Raw genomic sequence first — 21,058 nt, forward strand, 5'->3', positions numbered from 1 at the left:
CTTGTTCTTAGAGCTGTATGAAGTGCAGAGCTTGTATATGTACGGGTGCAACCTAACGGCTAGTTTAGTGACCAACGGCTACTTGTTTGAATGCACAGCCTTCAAAATAGTAATATTATAATGCCTTGAGTTCCTATGTTTTTCCTATGCTCCCATCAAACACGCACTTGTGCCAAATCCTGTGTTTTCCATTCCCATAGGATTCATATGGACAGGGCATGCCAATCCTCCATTTTTCCTATTCCTCCACTTTTCCTATCCTATGAATCAAAGGAGCCCTTATCTTTTTTTCCAAAATTACCACGCCCCCGTTTCTCCTTTAGGCCATCTTCAATGTCGATTCTCAAACTGCCTACATACATCCGGACGTGTTGTGTCATCCAACGTCCAACGCGGTTCCGTATCGATCCGCCGAGCGGTCTGGATGTGTTTTTTCATGCAAATCGAAGACAAACGTGAGAAATTTTGCAGGAGTCCGAATATCCTCATGAAAAGCCAAAAGTCGCCACGTATCCCACCTCTTCATCCGGCGGATGGCGAAAGGCCGTTGACTATTGTTGTTAATTGGTGGAAGCCTAGCATGTTAAAAGCCCGATCATTATTAGTATTTGGGCATTTGGCGGAAGCTTTGCAAATATATTTGGGTATTTGACGGAAGGTTATTTCTCGTCATATGGTTATCATTTGGCAAAGTGATTAGTATTTGGACACTTAACGAAAGTTTTGTAAATATATTTAGACACTTGACGGAAGGTTACTTCTTGCCATATGATTAGCATTTAACAAGGTGTTTAGCTTTCTATTACAGTCCTTTATTAATTCTTGCCAAGAAGGCTAGCTTTGGCGAAAACTACGCTAGCATATGGATTAATTGCCTTCTGTCAAACAAAAAGCTACTAATCATAGTTTTTAAAAGGGAATCACATAGTTATTTGGCGATTAAAATTTAACAAAGACGAATATGGCTACCGTTGGAAATGCCCTTAGAACAACACCGGACAAACAGACAAACTAGAGCACAGTTATAGTTAGTGACGGCAAAAATGACAAATTTGACCTGTGAATGAAACAATATCACAAAATGAACCGTTGGCGAAAGTTTTTCATCCGGCTAACCCTTTTGTGTAGCGCCTGATAGCTAGGCGCCACACAACACTGTGCAGCGTCTGGCTCTCAGGCACTACACACCTGGCCAATGTCACACCCTATGCTGGCTAAAAAATGCTAAGTCAATGCGTAACGTCCTAGAGATATACAGTGTAGCGCCTAGCATCTAGGCATTGCACTAGTGGCAGCACTATTTGCCACTGCATCTTAAAGCGGCCACTAGTGCAACGCATAGACGCTGGATACTACACTGTATAGTGTAGTGCCTAACTCTCAGGTGTTACACACTGACTTAGCATTTTTCAGGCAGTCCGGGATGCGACAATGGCCAGGCGTGTAGTGTATGTCATCAGGCGCTGCATAGTGTAGTGTGACGCCTAGCTGTCGGATGCTACATAAAAAGGTCAGCCGAATGAAATTTTTCGCAAACGGTTTATTTTATAATATTGTTTTGTCCACATGTCAGACCAGTGATTTTTGCCGCTAGTGAGATACCCTATGCTGTTTGTCTCCCGACCGTTGTGTGCCTATTGATCGCTCGACTCCCGACCGTTTGTGTGCCTTATTGATCCCTCGACCGTTTGATTATTCTCTCCAACGACAAAAACTAGCTAGGCCAGCACTGGTATAATAAGGAAAGCACACATGAATTCATTTATCAGTCGAACTGCATGCGTCCGGTACGAAAAAAAAAACAGTATTTACAGTGGACAAAAACTAGCTAGCCCAGCAGAATAAGAAAATAAAAAAAAATCAAACCGCATGTGTCGGGCCGGTTAAGCACCGTAGCGCACATGAAAGAAACGAAATCAAGTTAAGGACCTCCTCATCAGTTGCCGGGTGAAGTGTAGTGACCTGCTACTGCTAGTACCTTGGCTTGACAGTCCAGCATCCGTCTCGATCTTGACCTCAAGTTGGAGTGAACCCTGGTCCCTCGGGTACGAGGTTGGCGTGTTGGAGCTCGTGGCCGCCACGTCCGGTCCGGTCCGTCTGCATCGATCGGGCCGACGTGGGCAGTGCGCTTGACTCCTTTGCCACCCTTTTCCAGGACGCGCGCGCGCGAATGCAGCGGCCCGCGGGCGCTCGCTCGCACGCACCGCCCCACTGCCAACTGCCGACCGCCGTACTCTTTTCTCCCTTCTTCACCCCATCTCCACCTCGGTACGCCCGAAAGGTCGAGGCTTCGAGATGCTTCTGCACGCCGTCCCTACGTGCCGACGTACGCCTAGTTCATTCATCGGAACTGCTTTGCAGACGACGAATATGTGCACGACTATTGCACGATGAGCATCTAGCGGTTTGCTGCCTGCTGTTGCCATGTAATAGATGGAATTGATTGCATTTGTCGTGCACACATCGCCGGCAGGCACACTATTCTGAACATGCTGGGATCCAAGACACTATTTTTAGTTTGATTAAAAATAGTCTCTTTTAAAGGCTAAAGTTCCAAAAACCTCTGACTAAAAAAAGGCTAGGACTAGTCTTGACGCTAAAAAAATTTAGTCATAGGAAACCTACTAAAATATGTATTAGCTCTCTCTCTTCTCATTTAATTCCTTTTTTTGAACACATGCGAGTTTTGGATTGGAGGGTTTGGAGGATAATAAATGCTCAATAACTTGATTTTAGTCTCTTTAGTATTTGGATCCAAGCATGGGTGAGGCTAGCAAGTTTTAGTCCCACTACTTTTAGTCATGCGACTAAAACGTATCCAAGCACCCTCTGTATAGCAGGGCTCTTTATTCATGGGTCCCTGCTGCGTTTTTAAATTGTAAACCCTTCTTAGTAAGGGCATTTTTAACTGCGATCCGTAATTTTTTTTCGCATCCGTTCGTGGACAGAGATGGGACCAGTCCATGAACACAGATGCAGGAAGCGGGCATCCAACTGTAGTCGCATATATTCAAAACATCTGGCTATATGAACCTACTAACAGTGGCGGAGCCACAGGGTGGACAGGGTGGGCCGCGCTCCACCCTGAGATTTCGGCCTGGCCTATATAGGATGGCATTTTCAGAGACGGGCCGAGACAAAAAAATAAGCCCATCAACAAGTGCGAGCTGAAACCAAACGAACACGGCACATCCTCTCCTCTCAGTCATCTCTCCTCTGCAACCACGCATGGCCGCCACATCTGGTTGAGTTCGATCCGCCGCCAGCCAAGTCGCCCCTCGCCGTCGCCGGCCCACCGCTGGATCTCGGACCTCCCTGACGGCTGACGCCCACCCGCCCCGGCTAGCTGCTGCCTGCGCACGGCGCACCACCTCGCCCAGCCGCCCCTGACGGCTGCGCCGCTGCGGGCCGCGGCATGCCTGCTCCTCCCGTCGCCCGGTCGCCCTGCACAGCAGCGCTCCCGAACCAGGAGCAACCCCTACACAGCCGCCCTGCCCCTGCTAGCCGAGTAGTCGGGGTCGGCCAGTCGCCACGGCGCCCAGTCCCATTCTCCTGCACTCCCTTCCGAGAGAGAGAGAGAGGTACTGGCCCCAAATCCTCAATCCCCAGCGGCCTATTTCAGTTAAATTTGTTTGTTTGTTTGACAGGGAATGGAAAGGAGATGCAATGCTTATATATTACATAGATGCTCTCTGACATAATTTTTTCATGTTAACAAAGTAGTGTATCAGTATCATGTATGTTGTTGGAAACTTGGAATGTTTGTTAACAAACTAGTAGATGAACGGTGAACTGATGAACACATTTACACATACACATAAATTTTGCAGAATTTTTGAAGAATGAAGAGGGCAGGAAACATTGCTTCCCTTTTTACGAGACATGCTCAGAAGACAAGGAAGAAAGCTAGTACGCCGGATGTGCATGGGACCGCGGATGTGGCCGAAGAGCAAACCAGAGAATTTGTGGTTCAAGAGCAAACTCAAGAAACAGGGGTGTCTATGTCAAATGTCACGGTTGAGCAAACTCCAGAACCAATGGTTCGACTTGAAGATGTCTCAACGCCACCGCCGGTTTATGATTTTAGCCGTCTTAAACATGATCCCGGGGAAAGGCCACCCATTGCAAGTTATCCTGTCAATGATCAAGACGCAGTTCGGAGAGCATATATCCTTAAGGCTGCATTCAAACCTTATGCACATAACTTTGAAGCAAGAAGAATTGGGAATAGGTTTCGATCATTCAGTCCTTTTTGGCTTCATAAACATAGTTGGCTTGAATATAGTATCAAGGAGAAAGCTGCATTTTGCTTTGTATGCTTCTTGTTCAAAGAGAGAAAAAACTAGTGGGAAGGGAACTAATGCATTTACTGATGGTGGTTGGAGAAATTGGAATAGAGATGATGCTCTTGATAAGCATGTTGGTGGTGTAACAAGTGTGCACAATGCAGCTCAAGAGAAATATGACTTATTTGTGAATCCCCGTGCAACAATTAATGATCTTCTTGTGAAGGTGGATAGTGAGGATCTACGTCTTTATAGGATGAGGTTGAAGTATTCACTTAGATGCTTGCAGTTTCTTCTTCATCAAGGATTGGCATTTCGTGGGCATGATGAAAGTGAACAATCTAGCAACAGGGGAAACTTCATTGAGCTATTGAAGTGGCTTGCAACAAATAGTGAGGAGGTGAATAAGTATGTATTGAAGAATGCACCAGGTAATTGCAAATTGACTTCTCACCAGATACAAAATCAGATTATTCAATGTTGTGCAGTACATACTAGAAATCAAATTATTGAACAAGTTGGTGATGATCATTATGCTATTCTAGCTGATGAGTCTAGTGATGTATCACATAAAGAACAACTAGCTCTATGTTTGCGTTTTGTTGATAAAGTAGGAAGGCCAAGTGAGCACTTTCTTGGAGTTGTTCATGTAAGTGACACCACTGCATTGTCACTTAAGGAAGCAATTCAAACTTTACTTGCCAATCATGGTTTGACTATAACTCAAATTCGTGGGCAAGGTTATGATGGGGCTAGTAACATGAGAGGAGAAATTAAAGGACTGAAAACATTGATCATGAAAGAGTCACCTTCTGCCTATTACATCCATTGTTTTGCACATCAACTCCAACTAGTTCTTGTTGCTATTGCCAAGGGAAATGATGACTGTGTATGGTTTTTTGATCTAGTGTCTTTATTGTTGAACATTATTGGAGTTTCTTGTAAGCGTCATGACATGCTTAGAGATGCTAGACTTCATAATATCATGAAACTACTTGAATGTGGTGAGTTACAAACTGGGAGTGGTCTGAATCAAGAGATGGGGTTACCTAGGCCTGGTGATACTAGGTGGGGCTCTCATTACAAAACTGTTCTCAACATTGTTGCTATGTACCCCACAATTCGTGATGTAATCATCACTCTTGGACAAGATGCATCACAAAGGAGTGATTGGCCAAAAATCCATACTATTGTTGGAGTGTTCGAGTCATTTGACTTTATTTTCAATGCCCACTTGATGCTTGTCATTCTTGGATACACAAGTGATTTGTCTGATTGTTTGCAAAGAAGAGACCAAGACATTCTTTCTGCAATGGCAATGGTTAGATTGGCAAAAGATAGAATACAAGAACTGAGGTCTAATGGGTGGGATGCATTTCTTCAAAGAGTCACATTATTTTGTAACAAGCATAGCATTCAAGTTCCTACAATGGAGGATAATTATGTGCCTTATGGAAGATCAACACGGTTTGTTCGACCCCAAACAAATGATGATCACTTTAGAAGAGAAGTATTTCTTGGAGTAATTGATCAAATTAGTCAAGAGCTTGAAAATCGGTTTGACGAGATCAATATGGAGTTGCTATCTTGTATGTCTGCTTTGAATCCTGCCAACTCATTTGCTGCTTTTGATGCACACAAGGTATGCAAACTTGCTGAGTTCTATCCAGAAGACTTTTCAAGTGCTGACTTGATACACCTTGAACTACAACTTGGTAACTATATTGGTGACATGAGAAAAGATGAGAACTTTCAAGGCCTTGGAAATCTTGTTGATCTCTCAGTTAAGCTTGTTCAAACAGGGAGGCATATAGTTCATAATTTCGTGTACTTACTTCTAAAATTGGTATTGATTCTACCAGTGGCAACGGCAAATGTTGAGAGAGCATTTTCTGCCATGAGTTTAGTCAAAAACAAGTTAGAAATAAGATGGGTGATAGTCTTTTGGATGATTGCCTGGTCACATACATTGAGCGGGATATTTTCTCTAAGGTGAATGAAGATGACATAATTGATACTTTCATGGCCATGCAGAAGCGTAGGCCAGAAACATAGTCTTCTTTGAACTTCTCAAGGTATGTAGTATGTAGTATGTAGTATGTCTATGTAGTCTTCTTTCATGCAAAACTGAGAGTTTTAGTGTGTTTGTAAGATCGTATTGATCTATTTCTATGTGTTATTGATAATTAGTTAGATCGTTCACATGTCAAATTTGTTGTCAATTTTTTTTTAAAAGCGGCCCACCCTGTTGTCAAATGCTAGCTCCGCCACTGCCTACTAAAATCACTAAGCAAGGCTACTAAGCACACCACCATGGCGAAAACCAACCTTCCGCCAAATTTAAGTATGCCATGCAATGGCCGAAAATTGCCTTCCGTCAAATGATATGAGCACCTTCTACCAAATCTAAGCATGGCATGCAATGGTGGGAGCCAACCTTCCGCCAAATGACTGGCTAATGTGCATAATAAGAAATATTAATCAGCACCTTCCGCCAAATGAAATACATTATCCAGTATTACCTTCCACCAAAATGCTAGCTATCCGCTGTAATTAGCACAACGCATTCCGCTAAATACTAGCCATCGTGGGCGGATGCAAAGTACAGGCAGTACGCGGCGGCTTTTTATTGGTCATGTAGATGTCCGGACTCCCGCAAAACTCCCCCATGTTTGTCTCTGTTTTGCGGGAGAAAGTACGTCCGGATCGTGCTAGGTGGCTTCCGCGGTATGCACGGCGCGGTTCGAACGATTGTGGGAGGTTTGCAGGTCCGCCTTAAAAATGCCCTAAATGCTTAATTATAGATCCTTTGCTGGAGGCCTGCCTGCTGCTCGCACACACAGCATCCCTTGATTCCTGGTGCTCATCAAGCTAACTACTCTCTAATCATCGGTGTTGGCTACACTTGTTAACTAGGTTCATCACTTACTCCGCAATTCTTTTTTGCAAACGTGAAAGCAGCTCACTAGAGACCTGCTCACCACTAGACTACACTAGAGTAGATGCAAAGAGGAGGCTCGTGGCTCATTTTTGTAGTTGAAGCCACTTTGATTAGTTTATAATCATACAATAATAAACCAAGAAACAACCACACCTACTCTACACTCGCTCCAGTAGAGTGTACTTTTCTATACGCGCTCGTACGTCCGAACCACATGGGAGACGCGAAACCGCTCCCCGCCGTCACCACTCACCACCACCCCACTCCCCACAACGGCACAAGCCCTCACTGCCGGATCAGCTGGACAATTATAAATCGGCACCACCAACACCACGGAATCTCCCACCTACGCCTCCAACCACCAAAACTACATTCTCCCGGAATCAACCGGATCAGGAGCGGTCGATCGAGATGGGGAATCCGGGCAATGCATCCTCGTCGTCAACGTCGGGCCGGCGTGGCCCGGCCGGATTCGGGCTGGCGCTGGCCCGGCTGGTGCGGCGGCTGCGGAGGCGGAGCAAGATGTTGGTGTGCACGGCGGCTCCCACGGGCGCGTCGTCCCGGTGCCGCCAGTACGACCCCCTCAGCTACGCGCGCAACTTCGACCGCGACGGCTTCGGCTCCGCGCTGGACGACGACGTCTCCGGCGCCGGCCACCTCTGCCACCACTACTCCTTCGCCTCGCGCTTCGTGCTCTCCTCCTCCGACGCCCACCAGCCGCAGTAGGACGGCCGGCTGCGGGAGATCGAGCCGCCCGCATGTAGCACTAGCTAGGCAACTAGCTTAGCGCGGTAGCCATGAGAATTGCTCCCTATTTTGTTTCGTTCTTTATCCCCCAACCGCGCCGCAGCTAGCTAGCCTGCAGGCGATTGTGTTCATATGTGGGGTGGATTATATGATATATGACGGCTGTAATGTACGGATTTCCAGGCCTCCTTGGCACCATTGATTTCGGGCCACTTAGGGAGCTGCAGGAAAATCAGTGAAGTGGTGAAAATGTTTTCAAGATATAAAGCTGACCATTGATCAAGAATTGATTTCTCGGCCTGATTTCTTGGTGTCTATCTGCGCTTCAAATGTTCTTGATAGTACTAATCATCTCTTCATATATATGCTCTGAAATTACCATGCCAATGCGGACTTATCACCGAATCACCGCGGCCGGATGTTGGAAATAGCCACAACGGAGGCATCTGTAGGACCTGGAGGTGAGTCTAGGCTGGCATTGCATCAAGGGGCGGTTGGTGGTAGTATTTTAATTGCTGGCGACGTCGCTTTTGCTGCTGGCTGCTGCCGCAGATGCAGTTACCGGGCAGTGGCAGCACCGTCCCGTACGTCCACCCCGATTGTTCGCGAGAGAGACGGTGTCCCACGGCCACGGGTGGTGGCGTGCTGACCGGTGGCGATTTCACCGTTGCTCGACCAGAAGATGAACCAGCAGCCATGAGACAGATGAGACGAGTCCATGTCTGATGGCAGTACTCCCTCCATTCCAAAATATAGTGCGTCCATTCTTTCCGAGGTCGAACTTTGACCACAAATTTAACGAACAAGACCGATTACGGCGGAAGAAAAAGTTATATAATTAAAAACTTTTTTCGAATGCGAATTCACTAATATAATTTTTGCTCCCGCCGCAATCGGTTTTGATAGTTAAATTTACGGTTAAAGTTGAAGCACGGGGATAGAGGAAGCACTACATTCTGAAATGGAGGGAGTACATTTTTGGAATTCTGTTTTCTATTTCCTGACAGTGAGAGGGATCCTGTTCTCCGCAAATCATGGCCAGGGAGGCTGTAGATGGACATTGGGCTTTAAAAATGGGCTACACTTTGGGCTTGCTCAGAATTAGCACGGGTGGTCCGTCTGTGCAATTCTGTATCCCTCGGGCCCATAATTCGCAACGGGAGAGGCAAAGGCGGCCATACCAGTTTTAAAACAAAATTTGAAACATAACTCAAGAAACAAAAAAAAGGGAAATCTCAATCTAATCAAAATAGGGTTAAATGATTTTTGTTGTTTTTTTTAGAAGCCGTCACGGTTAATACTCCCTATATTGTGTGCCATGTTAAATGATTATTTGTATCCTTAATACTGCCTATATTTCTTTTTTACTTCGCATATAAGATTTGACGGAAGTCAAACTTCATAAAGTTTAACCATGTTTATAGGGGAAAAAATGTACCATATCAATATTATTAGATGCATCATGGAATCATTTTTTGTATTATATAACTTTAATATTTTAGATGTTGACATTTTTAATATAAATGGGTCAAAGTTTATGAAGTTTGACTTCAGCCAAATCTTATATGGGGGGTAAAAAGAAACGGGAGTACCTAGATCATCTCCAATAGGTGCCTTGTAATAGGGCCAAAAAGGTGGTTGGAGCAAATTTTGCAACACCACAAACTAGGTTTTTACAACACAAAAGACCTCCAACTCCTATAGATGCCCTAAAACAAAACAAAAAAAAAAGCAAATTGCATAGATCAATTCAAACAAACATCCAAAGATTGCTTAGATTTAAATCCTAAACATAAAAGTTTGTCCTACTACTTGATCAAACATAAAATATCACTACTGCTCTACTCATCCGACGCATAGTCGGTGTTGGCGGAGTTCCAATACGCCAGGGTCTCTTCTTGATCGCAGGTAAACTCCTTCTCCTCCTCGTCCTGCTCGAGATTGATCAACGTTGAGGGGCCAGACTCGTCCTCTTCCTTCACCTCCTCCTTCTTCTCGGTGTCTCACTTCCAGAAGAACTCCGTCTCGTACAATCTGGATGTCCTTCATGTTCTTCTCCTCATTGACCAACATATTGATCACCGGCACACCGATGAACTCCTCATCCTCCTTGGTAGCGCAGCAAACGATGAGCATCTCGGAAATGGGGCATGCGGGTGGTAGAGGCAGCGGGGTGTCGCTGGAGGCAAAGGGTGGTCACTGGAGGCAACACTACCGACAATGCGATGTGGGGTGGGGAGGGTGCCACGCGGTGGTGAGGGAGAATTTTTATTAACTCCACATGTAGGCGGCCGAGTATATATAAGAGTCCGGACAACCGAGGAGTAATTTTTTTTACTTCTCTAACACCGATAAGGATCGTCTAGGTGCGGTTTAGAGGAGCAAAACCGTTTTTAACTCCTGCAACACCTTTTAAATGATCGGTTAGAGACGCTCTAAGGTTAGTTTAAAGCATGCTCTAACAGTTGTATCATTTGTTGTCTGTGATCGATCATTTTATAGTATACTATCATCCTAACTTTACATCAGCACGTTCTTAATGGTAAAAAAAGTTATTGAAGAGCATGTCAAAAAATTAAGGAATGCATAATAGTATGTAGAAAAAAAATCTAGCCCCAAACGTGCGAGTCACTGTGCTAGCTCTTTGTTATACACTCCCTCATTTCCATAATCCTCAAAAACGCTTTTGTATTTATGTGACGGAGGGAGTACTCGTCCTGTTGTTAAAGCTGTGCATGTGCTGTACTGGCTGGTGTGTGGTGTTGAAGAAGTGGAGGTGAGAAGGGAAGCTCGGCAATTGGCTGGTGAGGTGAGAAGGGAGGCTCGGCTCATGGCCACTAGATCGGACCGCGCCTTGGTGCAAGGGTGCCGGTCTCAATGTTTTGTTCAAACAGGTAATGCTAAGTTAGTAGTAATCCAGATTCTGGCGCCATATTCTTATTTTGATGCTGACTGGTGGTGTCTGGCTCGACACATTATCCATATGTAAACAAAGTACGAGTCTTTGCAAGAGTAATCAAACATGAGATCGTCTTTATAGATAATGTAACTGTTGCCAACATATCTTGGCGCATTGTCTGGTCCATCCCATAGGTGCAGCATGCCTAATTCTAAATAATGACATAATGCCAGATCCAAAATAAAAAAGAGCAAAGTAGCTGCCTATGATAGATTGCTATTTGATTGGACAGCATAAAGACCCAAGCAAGGAATAGTAATAGCCCATGTCAATAGGGTCACAACTATACATTCATTACAGAGGATAGAAGGTTCACAACAATACATTCATTATAGAGGATAGATGTTTAATATAACAGAAGCAAGTCGGAATCCAAAATAACAAAGAGCAGAGCAGCCGCCCTTTAATAGATTCTATTTGATCACAAAGGCATAAAGACCCCATTCATAGCATACAAATGGTTGTGCACAACAATAAGTTCACTACAATATACCAAAAGCAAGAGATACATCATAACAACAGAAGTACATCGAAAGGTGTAGCGGATGCCGATGCGTCTTAAGCTCGTAGCAAGCACACAACTTCCCATGCAGAGTATATGTCCTGGCAGGAAGAGAAAAGGAGGTGGAGCACCACAATACATAATTTATAAGACTAAAGAGGACTACAACATCACAATAATTCGAAGGAGCAATTGTGCCTACTCATGATCTCAACAGATGCGACTTTGGTACATATATTTCTTCCATCATTTTTCATTTGAATAATCACGATCTTAAAATTATGTCGGTGCAGTTTGGTTATAATCAAATCAATCAACCAGCTATGCAAGTATGATAGTTATCAACAAAAGAGCTACTAAAACCAAGGTATAGTCAACCTACAGGATAATTAAGGCCCTGGCTTTGATTAATGTAGTAGCCACGACCGACAGCCATGTCAACAACAATTTTCTACTTGATCTCCTAAAGAGTCCTGGTTCAATGATATAGAAAAGGTTACACATGTGAAAACTAACACCTTTTTAAATTAAAGCATGGGGTGGTCATATTTCACATACTTGTAAATTGCTTTCATATCATCTGGAATCTCTGTGATCTTTTGGACAGAGATAACTTTGTAGATAGTATTATTTTTCAGGACAGCAGACCAGATATAAAGTTCAGTAGTGTGTCGATTCGTTTCAAAGGATGCAAAGAACAAACTGCCGAGTAGGGTGTCTCACCCGCTGCTGTAGGCGTTGCTTGGAGGTGCCGGCAAATGGACGGGTTGTATTGGCCACCGGATCCAGCGCACGCGCAAGCTCGATGGGGAGCAGCGGTGCGAGAGCTTCGATGTCGCGACGGCTCACCTCTTCCTCGTTGGGATCCTCAGCGCACACCTCGTCTTCCGCCGCCAATAGAGAACTACAGACTATACGTATACAATGTGATTGGCAAGAGCTAATACTAAGTAGGATTAGTTAACTACTTTGATAACCATCACAACTTGCCAACGTTCTTAGACTATCCAGATTTCTGAAAGTAAATACCATGTGTAATTCATATAAATTTGCATCACCCAGAAATCTTTGATGTGTCCTTCAAGAATATTAAAGCGGCTGAACTGGGCAAGAATCTTCCTTCAAGTACTTCCAGAAGGAAGATTTCAATAGCAATCTTGGAATAGTTCTGATGTGATATATTTGAAACCTTCAAGCACCATTTTTGCTAATATAACTGAAAGCTTACCAAGAAGAAAAATACTAAAATCAACTTAGGTTGCCAGTCAAATGTACAGCCCAACCATGATTATTTTTGTAGCAGCACAAAGAACTAAAAGGTGCCACTTCCATGCAGCCAATAATTTTAAATTAGATGCCCAAAACATATGTGGATTAAACTTCCTTAAAATAATGGTGATGCAAGCCTTCCTAATGCAGTTGCGGCATGGCTTGCTCAAATTCTCGCTTCTGGCTTACCTCCTCCGACCAGTTAGATTTATCATTTTTCTTCATTTATAAATACCCATAGTGACACAACAACATCTCGACTATGCTACAGCTATCACAGTGATCTACAAATTACAGATTCGTATATGTATTTTGTTGTCGCCTCAAGTAGTTTTAGATTAAAATCCTGATCCAGAACTACAGCTAAACTGGAGCGAGCGGTAGATTTCTTAGTCTGGTAATCTGATTTGGTAGTGCTTATACATCAAAAAATTGTTTATCGACAGAAAAACTATGTTATGCATTATTTACAAAAAAAATTGTTTTCGTATTAGGGTCAGAAATACATTTCAGAATCCAAAGCAATAAGAGAGAAATAATTTCAGTATAATCAGTACAGAGCAACAATATCTGAACTTCTTGTCAGTCAAAAGTAATAATATATGGAGATAATCTATCTTGCATGTGGCGCAACATTAAATTTAGCAGATCTCAAAACCAGACATGAATGTACTGAGTATAAAGGACATACCAGAACCATATATGAAGTATAAAGGAAGACGCTGGAGTGACAAGTGAGTTCGAGCTAGGCACATTTCAACTTTCTGTAGTTAAGCTGGAAAAACACCATAGTTGTTCACCATTTATCATCAATGGAAAGCAGCCATATGCAACGCAGAAATCATAATCATATTTGTTCATATCCATAGACAAATACAAAGCAGAAAAATTTCAAAGGAAAGCAACTGTATGAAATGCATATCACAAGACACGGGATTTCGGTCAAGTGGCTTTCAAGGGACCTCCATTGTGCAAAATGATAAGGAATTGAGCTTGACATATGTGAGAGAGGGAGAAGGAGAAATGGACCTGTAGATCATCAGCAGTACGATGTCCTTAACGGCACCATCTGGTACGTGGTGGTGGCGGCTTGCACTCTTCCTAGCCAGTACCTCACCAGGTAAGGCAAGTCATGACCTTGTCCGGCTCTAGCAGCGACCTGCAAGCTAAGAAAATGGAAAGATCAGCGGTCACACACACAGAGGCTTTGTAATGGTTATTGATTAGAGTCATTTCTAATTAGGTGGCTTCGTAATGGTTATTGATTAGAGTTATTTCTAATTAGACAAAACACTGAACCAGTACAGATTTTTTTCAAATCTGTACTTTTAAGAGGAAAAGGAAGATCACTCAACATATCATTATATCATAATAGATTCTCTCATTGGTGCACAATACTCTTTTAAGACAGAACTCAAAAAGTCAATGGTCAGGCAAGATTACCGTTTAGAAACCATCGAGAGATTAGCCAAAACTCAATAGTATTTGTTCTGTATAGGCAGCAAATAATAAAAAGAATTCCGCAGTAGTTTTAGTTTTGTTTCCCATAGTTTCTATGCGGGCTGCCAATACAATAGTCAGCGCGTGAGTGGCGATCCCGATGGGGCACAGAAGAGCAGACACAGAGAAACAGAGTAACAATTTAAAGCTAGAAAATCCCGTGAGTGACTTTCATAATGCAAAACCGTTGGAACTAAAAACACATGTTATAGTTTGAAGCAAAGAAGCAACATAGGCATCAGAGCCATCATTGTTTTAATTACTAAAGTGGCATCAAATAAAGAACCCGCAGAAATGGCACACCAACAATTCGTCAAGCGGCTTTGGCTCATCACACTCGGTCGCCAACACGATATAACCCTGAGGTATTATTTTACTTACATTCTTAGTGAACTGATGACAAATCAAAGAGATAAAGTTGTAAACTGCATATAGTTCAAGAAATATGAATTGTACAAAGCAACTCACTAATTTGAGATGTGCTTCGTCCTTTGAAAGCAAAAAAGGAGAAAGTTTTTGAGCTATATTTTGCAGGACAGGCAAAAAGAATTAAATTTGATTCAATTCAAAGTTTTTTATATCAGCATCAAATCGTTGCTCACATTCCTCCCAACGAAGACCCACAATAACACACAAATGTTAAAATGGAGTGATTACCATGGCAACAACTGCCATAGCCCCGATCCTATCCATCCCATTCATTTGGATGTATATACAGGACGTATACGGGCATGCTGTCCACAAAGTGTAAATTATAATATATACAAACATAATAACAAATTTAAGTAACCAAGAGAATCCGGCAGATTGAAAGCGCTCACGGTAAATAACATTTTTGGTGTCTCAATTGCAGATCTTACTTCAATTTCACTAACTGAATGGCCAACAACAAGTATTTCGCTCAAGAGTACTCCATAAACTGGAGCATGCCAAACTATTTACTCGCCATGGCATTTTCGTCGTTTCACTCGCACGGGGTATAAAAGGCCGGCTCCGCCCGTGGTGAAACCCTAGCCAGCTCCTCTCCCGCTCGCTCCGCCTCCTCCTCCCCACCCGCGCCTCCCTCTCCTCCTTCCCCGCTGCCGCCCGGCCTCCTTCCCACCCGCCGCAGCCCGGCCTCCTATCCACCCGCGCCTCCCTCTCCTCCTTCCTCGCCGCCGCCCGGCCTCCTCCCCACCCGCGCCTCCCTCTCCTCCTTCCATCCCCCCGATTTGGCGCCGCCAAACCCTAATGCCCCGCCCCGGCCCCGCCTCCCATGGGAGGGAAGGAGGAATGGCGAGGCGAGGTAAAGGCGGCGGCGTATGGGACGCGGAGCGGGCGGCGTGGCCCAGGGGGTCGGCCTCCTCCTCCCCTACGCCTCTCTCCTCTGCCCCCAGCGGATAGTCGCGTCGCTCCTCTTCCTCTCCTGCGTCCGTCCCGTCGGCGGCGGCGACTTGCAGGCAATAGGCGAGTCCTTGTAGGGGAGAGAGAGAGGATGAGGGCGTCTCGCGCTCGCTTGTGACCCTCAGCCGTGGCTAGGGTTTCGGGTTGGGCATTGCCTTCGTCGCCGGCGCGGCTCTGGTGGACTCCGGCGGCTCCTCTTCGTCTCCTCCCTCGCCCCCACGCGAGGCAAAGAAGAAATGAAGCACCTCACCTGGCTCCTCAGAACTCAGGCACTTTTGTATTTTAGGACTTGCTCATATATTTATGTCTAGCCAGGTTCCTGCAAATTGGGTTTAAGAGATGTCTAGATCTAGCTAGGCTCCAATAGAGTAGATTTTTTTGATGACCTTTTAGGTTTGTTGGCTACCTTGGCTGTTTTTGCATGGGAAGTTTGTTTGTTCCTATCCAATAGATGCTCATATCTAGCTAGATTCCAAGAATGTTTTGTTGTCTTTCTTAAGTTGTTTGGTACCTTCTTTTTTCTTTGGTGTTGATGGGGGCAGATTTATCATATAGTTCTTTTGCTATTTGCAGATAAATCTTTTGTTCTATATAAAAAAAAACTAAAACTACTCCTTTTAGGCTATCTAAGGGTCTGAAGTGACTAACATTGTAATTAGTGTATGTAAGTATTTATGCTACAATGCTCCCATTTTTTCCAATCATAGCTCTTGCTCCAAAATGCACTTTCAAAGAGGTGGTTGAGGCAGAGGTTGTTCTGCTATGCCCCTGAACGTTGTAGTCTCGGGCTGCATTATTTTCTTGTTTTGTATTCTTACTATTCTGCCTCCCCATTTGAAGCTGCTTGAATCTAGGGTGATTCTTCCTTTTGTTTACATTGTAAGCTCTTTCGCCATAAGTTGACTGCGGTTTTTACCACATCTGCTAGGATGGCTTTATTTTTCTTTTCTGGTGGGGAATGCAAGGATCGGGTTAACTATTTACTTGCAACCAAGGACGTTGTCAACATGTAAGTTCAAAAGAACATATTTTAACATATTCCTGCTATATACATTTTATTTCCTCTCTGCTTCCTTCAAAATCAACGATGGAGACCTTGGCCCTCTCCGATTTTGAAGGAACTAGAGAGGAAATATACAAAGCATGTAGCAGCAATAGTTAAAGACGTTCTTTTGAACTTACATGGCTATTTTTTCTGCAAACATGCCAATCTACTTCCATCGTACTGACCTTAATTTGTACCTTCTCATAGATGTACATTTGATTTTGAGCAAGTAGGGAGGCACTATACGATAGCATACAACAAGAAATAGTAAAAGATTGTCACCATCCATGGGACTAACAAAAAATAGAAATTAGAATTATCCGATTGTCCTTATCATGCAAGTTGTAGTTGCGAATGGGACTAACAAAAATTAGAAATAGCATGCAGTACGCTAACCAACATCAAATCAAGTAACTATTCAACTAACATAAATGAGAGACAAAGAGAGTATTTTCACCTCGAGATTAGACCATCAGAATATGGTTGTGGTGATGCCGTCCATAGATCCGCCCGCGCGCCCGTCGTCCAGAAGTTAGCAACAAAACAAAATAACCCCAAATGCTTACTTAGCAAGGAAATAAATTACAAAGCCAACAAAACACACATCCTTCAAAATTCACTACATTTAGTCTGGTGTGTGATCCAAAAAATGCAGGGGTGACAGACAGAATTGGGGAAAGCTTCAGCACAAACTAAAGAAAACAAAATGAAATAGCCGCTCAATGGCTCGGATTAACCCAACAACTTAATCACAGCAGTCGAAAAGGTGTCTATGGATGCAGACAACAACATGGGACATGCTACCTCAGACACCCTTTACATGAACAATCCAACATTATCTCCAAATAACACTCAAAAAATCATGTAGCATCATTATTTGTAGCATGTAAGAAAAAATAGCTGCAACCGGTAACTTGTGGAAAAATAAAAGTAATAGTATCACACTGAATTAAAATAAGCCATTCAACCATTAACTTGCTGGGAGCGAGTCTTTCTAGTATAACAAAGTGCAACTTACTTAACCAGATTAAATCAAGGACCAACAACAAACAATAAAATATCAAGAACAACTTAAATGCAATAAAGGTATGAGAGACAAGAAATCTTTGCATAAGACAACTATAAACACTGGAGCATAAATAAGCAACACCTTTAAATACAAATAAAAGGGTTCAAGGTTCATTGCATAGTGGGCTCAGATTCTCCTTTTCTTAATCATATAACCTACCCCCGTCATCTCTTATCACCAGATCAATCTGTTTACACAGTGGAGCTGCCCTGGTTATCACTCAACAAGAATGACCATCCAAGGACAGGACAACATGTATCACAAGATCAAAAAGGATTCTAGAGACAACAGGGAGGATCCAACTTGATACCCACAAGTGCCTCAATTGCTCAAAGGCACATTTATTTCAGTCATGATTAATCATCATCGCCCTAAAAAGAATGGCTTCCGACCGGCCAGCTACAGTGCCCTCGGCGGGTCACTGGAATTACACGTGGTGGCACGAACGAGAGGTAACTAAATTAAAGTCCAGGGCGCGAGAGGACTCTTCGCCTGCCAAGAAAGCTCAATTAGCATGGACATGCAGTACCAAGAGAAACACATCCTTAATCAGATAGGAGCTTAAGGATATATCAGTACTGGCAAAATAGACACATCCTTAAACAATATGAACCAACAATGCTAAAATAGACCATCTGATGCTGAATGAGCATGTGACGACAAAACAAACTTATCCTCATGCAAATACTATGAGCATGTTGCTCCTTCATCCTCAACTAAAAATGAATCAATGCAGATGAACATTTTTAGCTTAAACGCAGAAGGACATTCAATTACAACACTAAGCTTCCAAGATATTATACTCCCTTGATAACTAAAGTTTCATTAGTATAACATGTAAATCAATAGGAACAAAATATCGATGTTGAATCACATGAAGCATCAAGAGTAAGCATTCGAGAAGAACACACACTGCCCAAGCCCAAACTGAACTGCGGGTGTTCATCCAATTATATGGAAACAACTTAGAAGGGAGGACGATTCGCTATACCTACGTTGTGTAGAAGCGGGCGAGGTTGATGGCGTCCATTCCTTCTTCTGGCCAAGCACATCCACCTAAGATGTTAAACAATGTCAGCTTGTGCTACAAATCAACAACAAATAACACAGTGTAAGTACGATGCATGAACCAAACCATCCCTTGACCACACATGCACCCATCGAAGCCATTCATTTTCCAGGGCTAATAAGCAGGTACTCGTACAGTTCAAAGCAGAGAATCAAACATGTATAATCCAATCTAATAAGCAGTAAGTCATACATTTCAAAGCAGATTATCAAACACGCATAAACAAATCATCCATTTCGAAGAAAATAACACATCAAGACTCCTAAAAAGATAGAAAGATTGCTAACTGCAGGGCATGTGGTACATCGAATTCGAGTGGACGGCGAAGAAGAGCACCTGAGATGGATACCCACAAGGTAGGCCAGCCAATTCCGAAGAAAGCAATGTGGGAGAGAGACAATGACCTAACCAGCTTCCATGCAAGGTAAAGGAAGTGCTTCTCAAAGTTGTAGTTTCTCTTGGCGGAAATTTCATAGTACTACGGGTTCTTCTTCCTGTGGAATGTGACCACTTTGTTAAAGAACTATCATAACAGAGGCGGTCAACGACACGGATAAGTAACTCTGGAGGGGCACGACAACATTCAGGCAAAATATATGAACCCCAAGCACAGTGCAAGCAACACAATCACTGCCATCCAATGGGCAACATTGCAAATAGAAATAACATACATAAGTATGCCACCATAATGCTAATAGCTAGATCAACGACATATATGTGTGGAACTGGCATTAACAACAAATAGAACAGTCGACTATTAAGTCTACATCATTCTTCCGGCCAATTCCAATCTGGATAACAAAAGGAAACTGTGGTTAACATCACCCACACACACTCTCTCTCCCTCTCTCCCTCTCTCTCTCTCTCTCAGTGCAACTAAATATGGCACTTCAGATTCTGAAATCACCAAGGTCATCCAAAAGATTCATTGCTTATAACAGTACACAATAACAAAGAAATTTGCAATTGGGACAGAGCTGACCTACTGCTACTACTCCCTGCTGCCATAGTGGCATTCATTGATGTTCAATTCAAGTAGCAAGCAATCAAGCACAACAGAGTAAGCACAAAGTAAAATAGAGATAAGAGAAAGAAAGAAGAGGCTCCCAGTGTGTAGTGGAAGCTGGAGTATGGAGAGGATGAGATCTTTGCCACCCCTCACCATGTGTAGCCTCCCCTTCACCCAACCCCGTCCCAGTCCACGCCTCCTCCCTTCGCCGCCACCACCAATCCATGCTGGAAGCCTAGGGTTTGCACGAGGAAGGTCAGGGGTGCTAACACTAGTAGAAAAAGGGTCAAATGTGAAGCACATTAGTGCCGGCTTGAATTTGAGCCGGCACTAATGTGACCATTAGTGCCGGTTCCAACGGCTAGGCGGGCGGGCATCATTAGTACCGGTTCGTGGACAACCTTTAGTACCAGTTCATGCCACGAACCGGTACTAATGAGGCTGTGTGAGGCTATGGTCAGGCTGGGGCCCCCACGAAGACCTTTAGTACCGGTTCATGCCCTGAACCGGTACTAGAGTTTCTTAGTAAGCTGATTTTTAGTCCCACCTCGCCAAGAGAGAGGCAGTATGAGCGGTTTATAAGCCGTGAGTGCACAGACAATGACGAAGAGTTGCAATGCTCACCTGCATGTTGATTAGCTTCAAGCCTTGCGGAATATCATAGATTGCACTGAGCTATGTGCAGTGCAGTCTACACTATTTCGAATGGCTTGAAGCAAATTAACCAGCATTGCACCTCTTTTTTTATTTTTAATAACTTATTTGAACTCCGGACTTCTTTTGTGTTCAGTATGCAGCATTCAAAGCGACGTCATCAATTTCCAACATGTCCTGATATCATTTGTTGTTTTTCGGTCATTTACCTAATTGTTTAGAGAGCTAAATGACCGTGAAATTGTTGATGGCGTGCATACTTTTCTGCTTGCGGCTGAGGCAAACAAGCGGGCGGATGGTTTTATGCCTTGTCCATGTGCTGGCTGTAAGAATGGTCACAATTACTCTACGTCAAGAACCATTCACGTCCACCTGTTTAAGTCCGGTTTCATGCCCCACTATAATGTTTGGACCAAGCACGGAGAAAGAGGGGTTATGATGGAAGACAATGAAGAAGAATAGGACGACGACAGCTATCCTGGCCATGGGTTCCCTGAATACGATGATACAGCAATGGGGGAAGAAGCTTAGCCGGTAATGCGGGAAGAAGCCGAGCCGGCAATGTGGGAAGAAGCTGAAGAAGAGGCATCAGATGAGCCCGTTAATGATCTAGGTCGGGCCATTG

At 43.7% G+C, this 21,058-nt stretch overlaps 2 protein-coding genes across 2 annotated transcripts; both read left to right on the forward strand.

Moving 5' to 3' along the window:
* The first annotated feature begins 3,215 nt into the window (after window positions 1–3,215).
* LOC123153706 (zinc finger MYM-type protein 1-like) lies at window positions 3,216–6,282 on the forward strand. The gene is made up of 2 exons (XM_044572694.1): window positions 3,216–3,581; window positions 3,831–6,282. Exon 2 carries the CDS (start codon window positions 3,883–3,885, stop codon window positions 6,280–6,282), a length of 2,400 nt encoding a protein of 799 aa, XP_044428629.1. The 5' UTR covers window positions 3,216–3,581; window positions 3,831–3,882.
* A 1,275-nt stretch (window positions 6,283–7,557) lies between these two features.
* LOC123154599 (uncharacterized) lies at window positions 7,558–8,260 on the forward strand. The gene has a single exon (XM_044573286.1). It carries the CDS (start codon window positions 7,639–7,641, stop codon window positions 7,951–7,953), a length of 315 nt encoding a protein of 104 aa, XP_044429221.1. The 5' UTR covers window positions 7,558–7,638; the 3' UTR covers window positions 7,954–8,260.
* Window positions 8,261–21,058: the final 12,798 nt, after the last annotated feature.

This window comes from Triticum aestivum, chromosome 7A, assembly GCF_018294505.1.
Source record: "Triticum aestivum cultivar Chinese Spring chromosome 7A, IWGSC CS RefSeq v2.1, whole genome shotgun sequence".
Lineage (NCBI taxonomy): Eukaryota > Viridiplantae > Streptophyta > Magnoliopsida > Poales > Poaceae > Triticum > Triticum aestivum.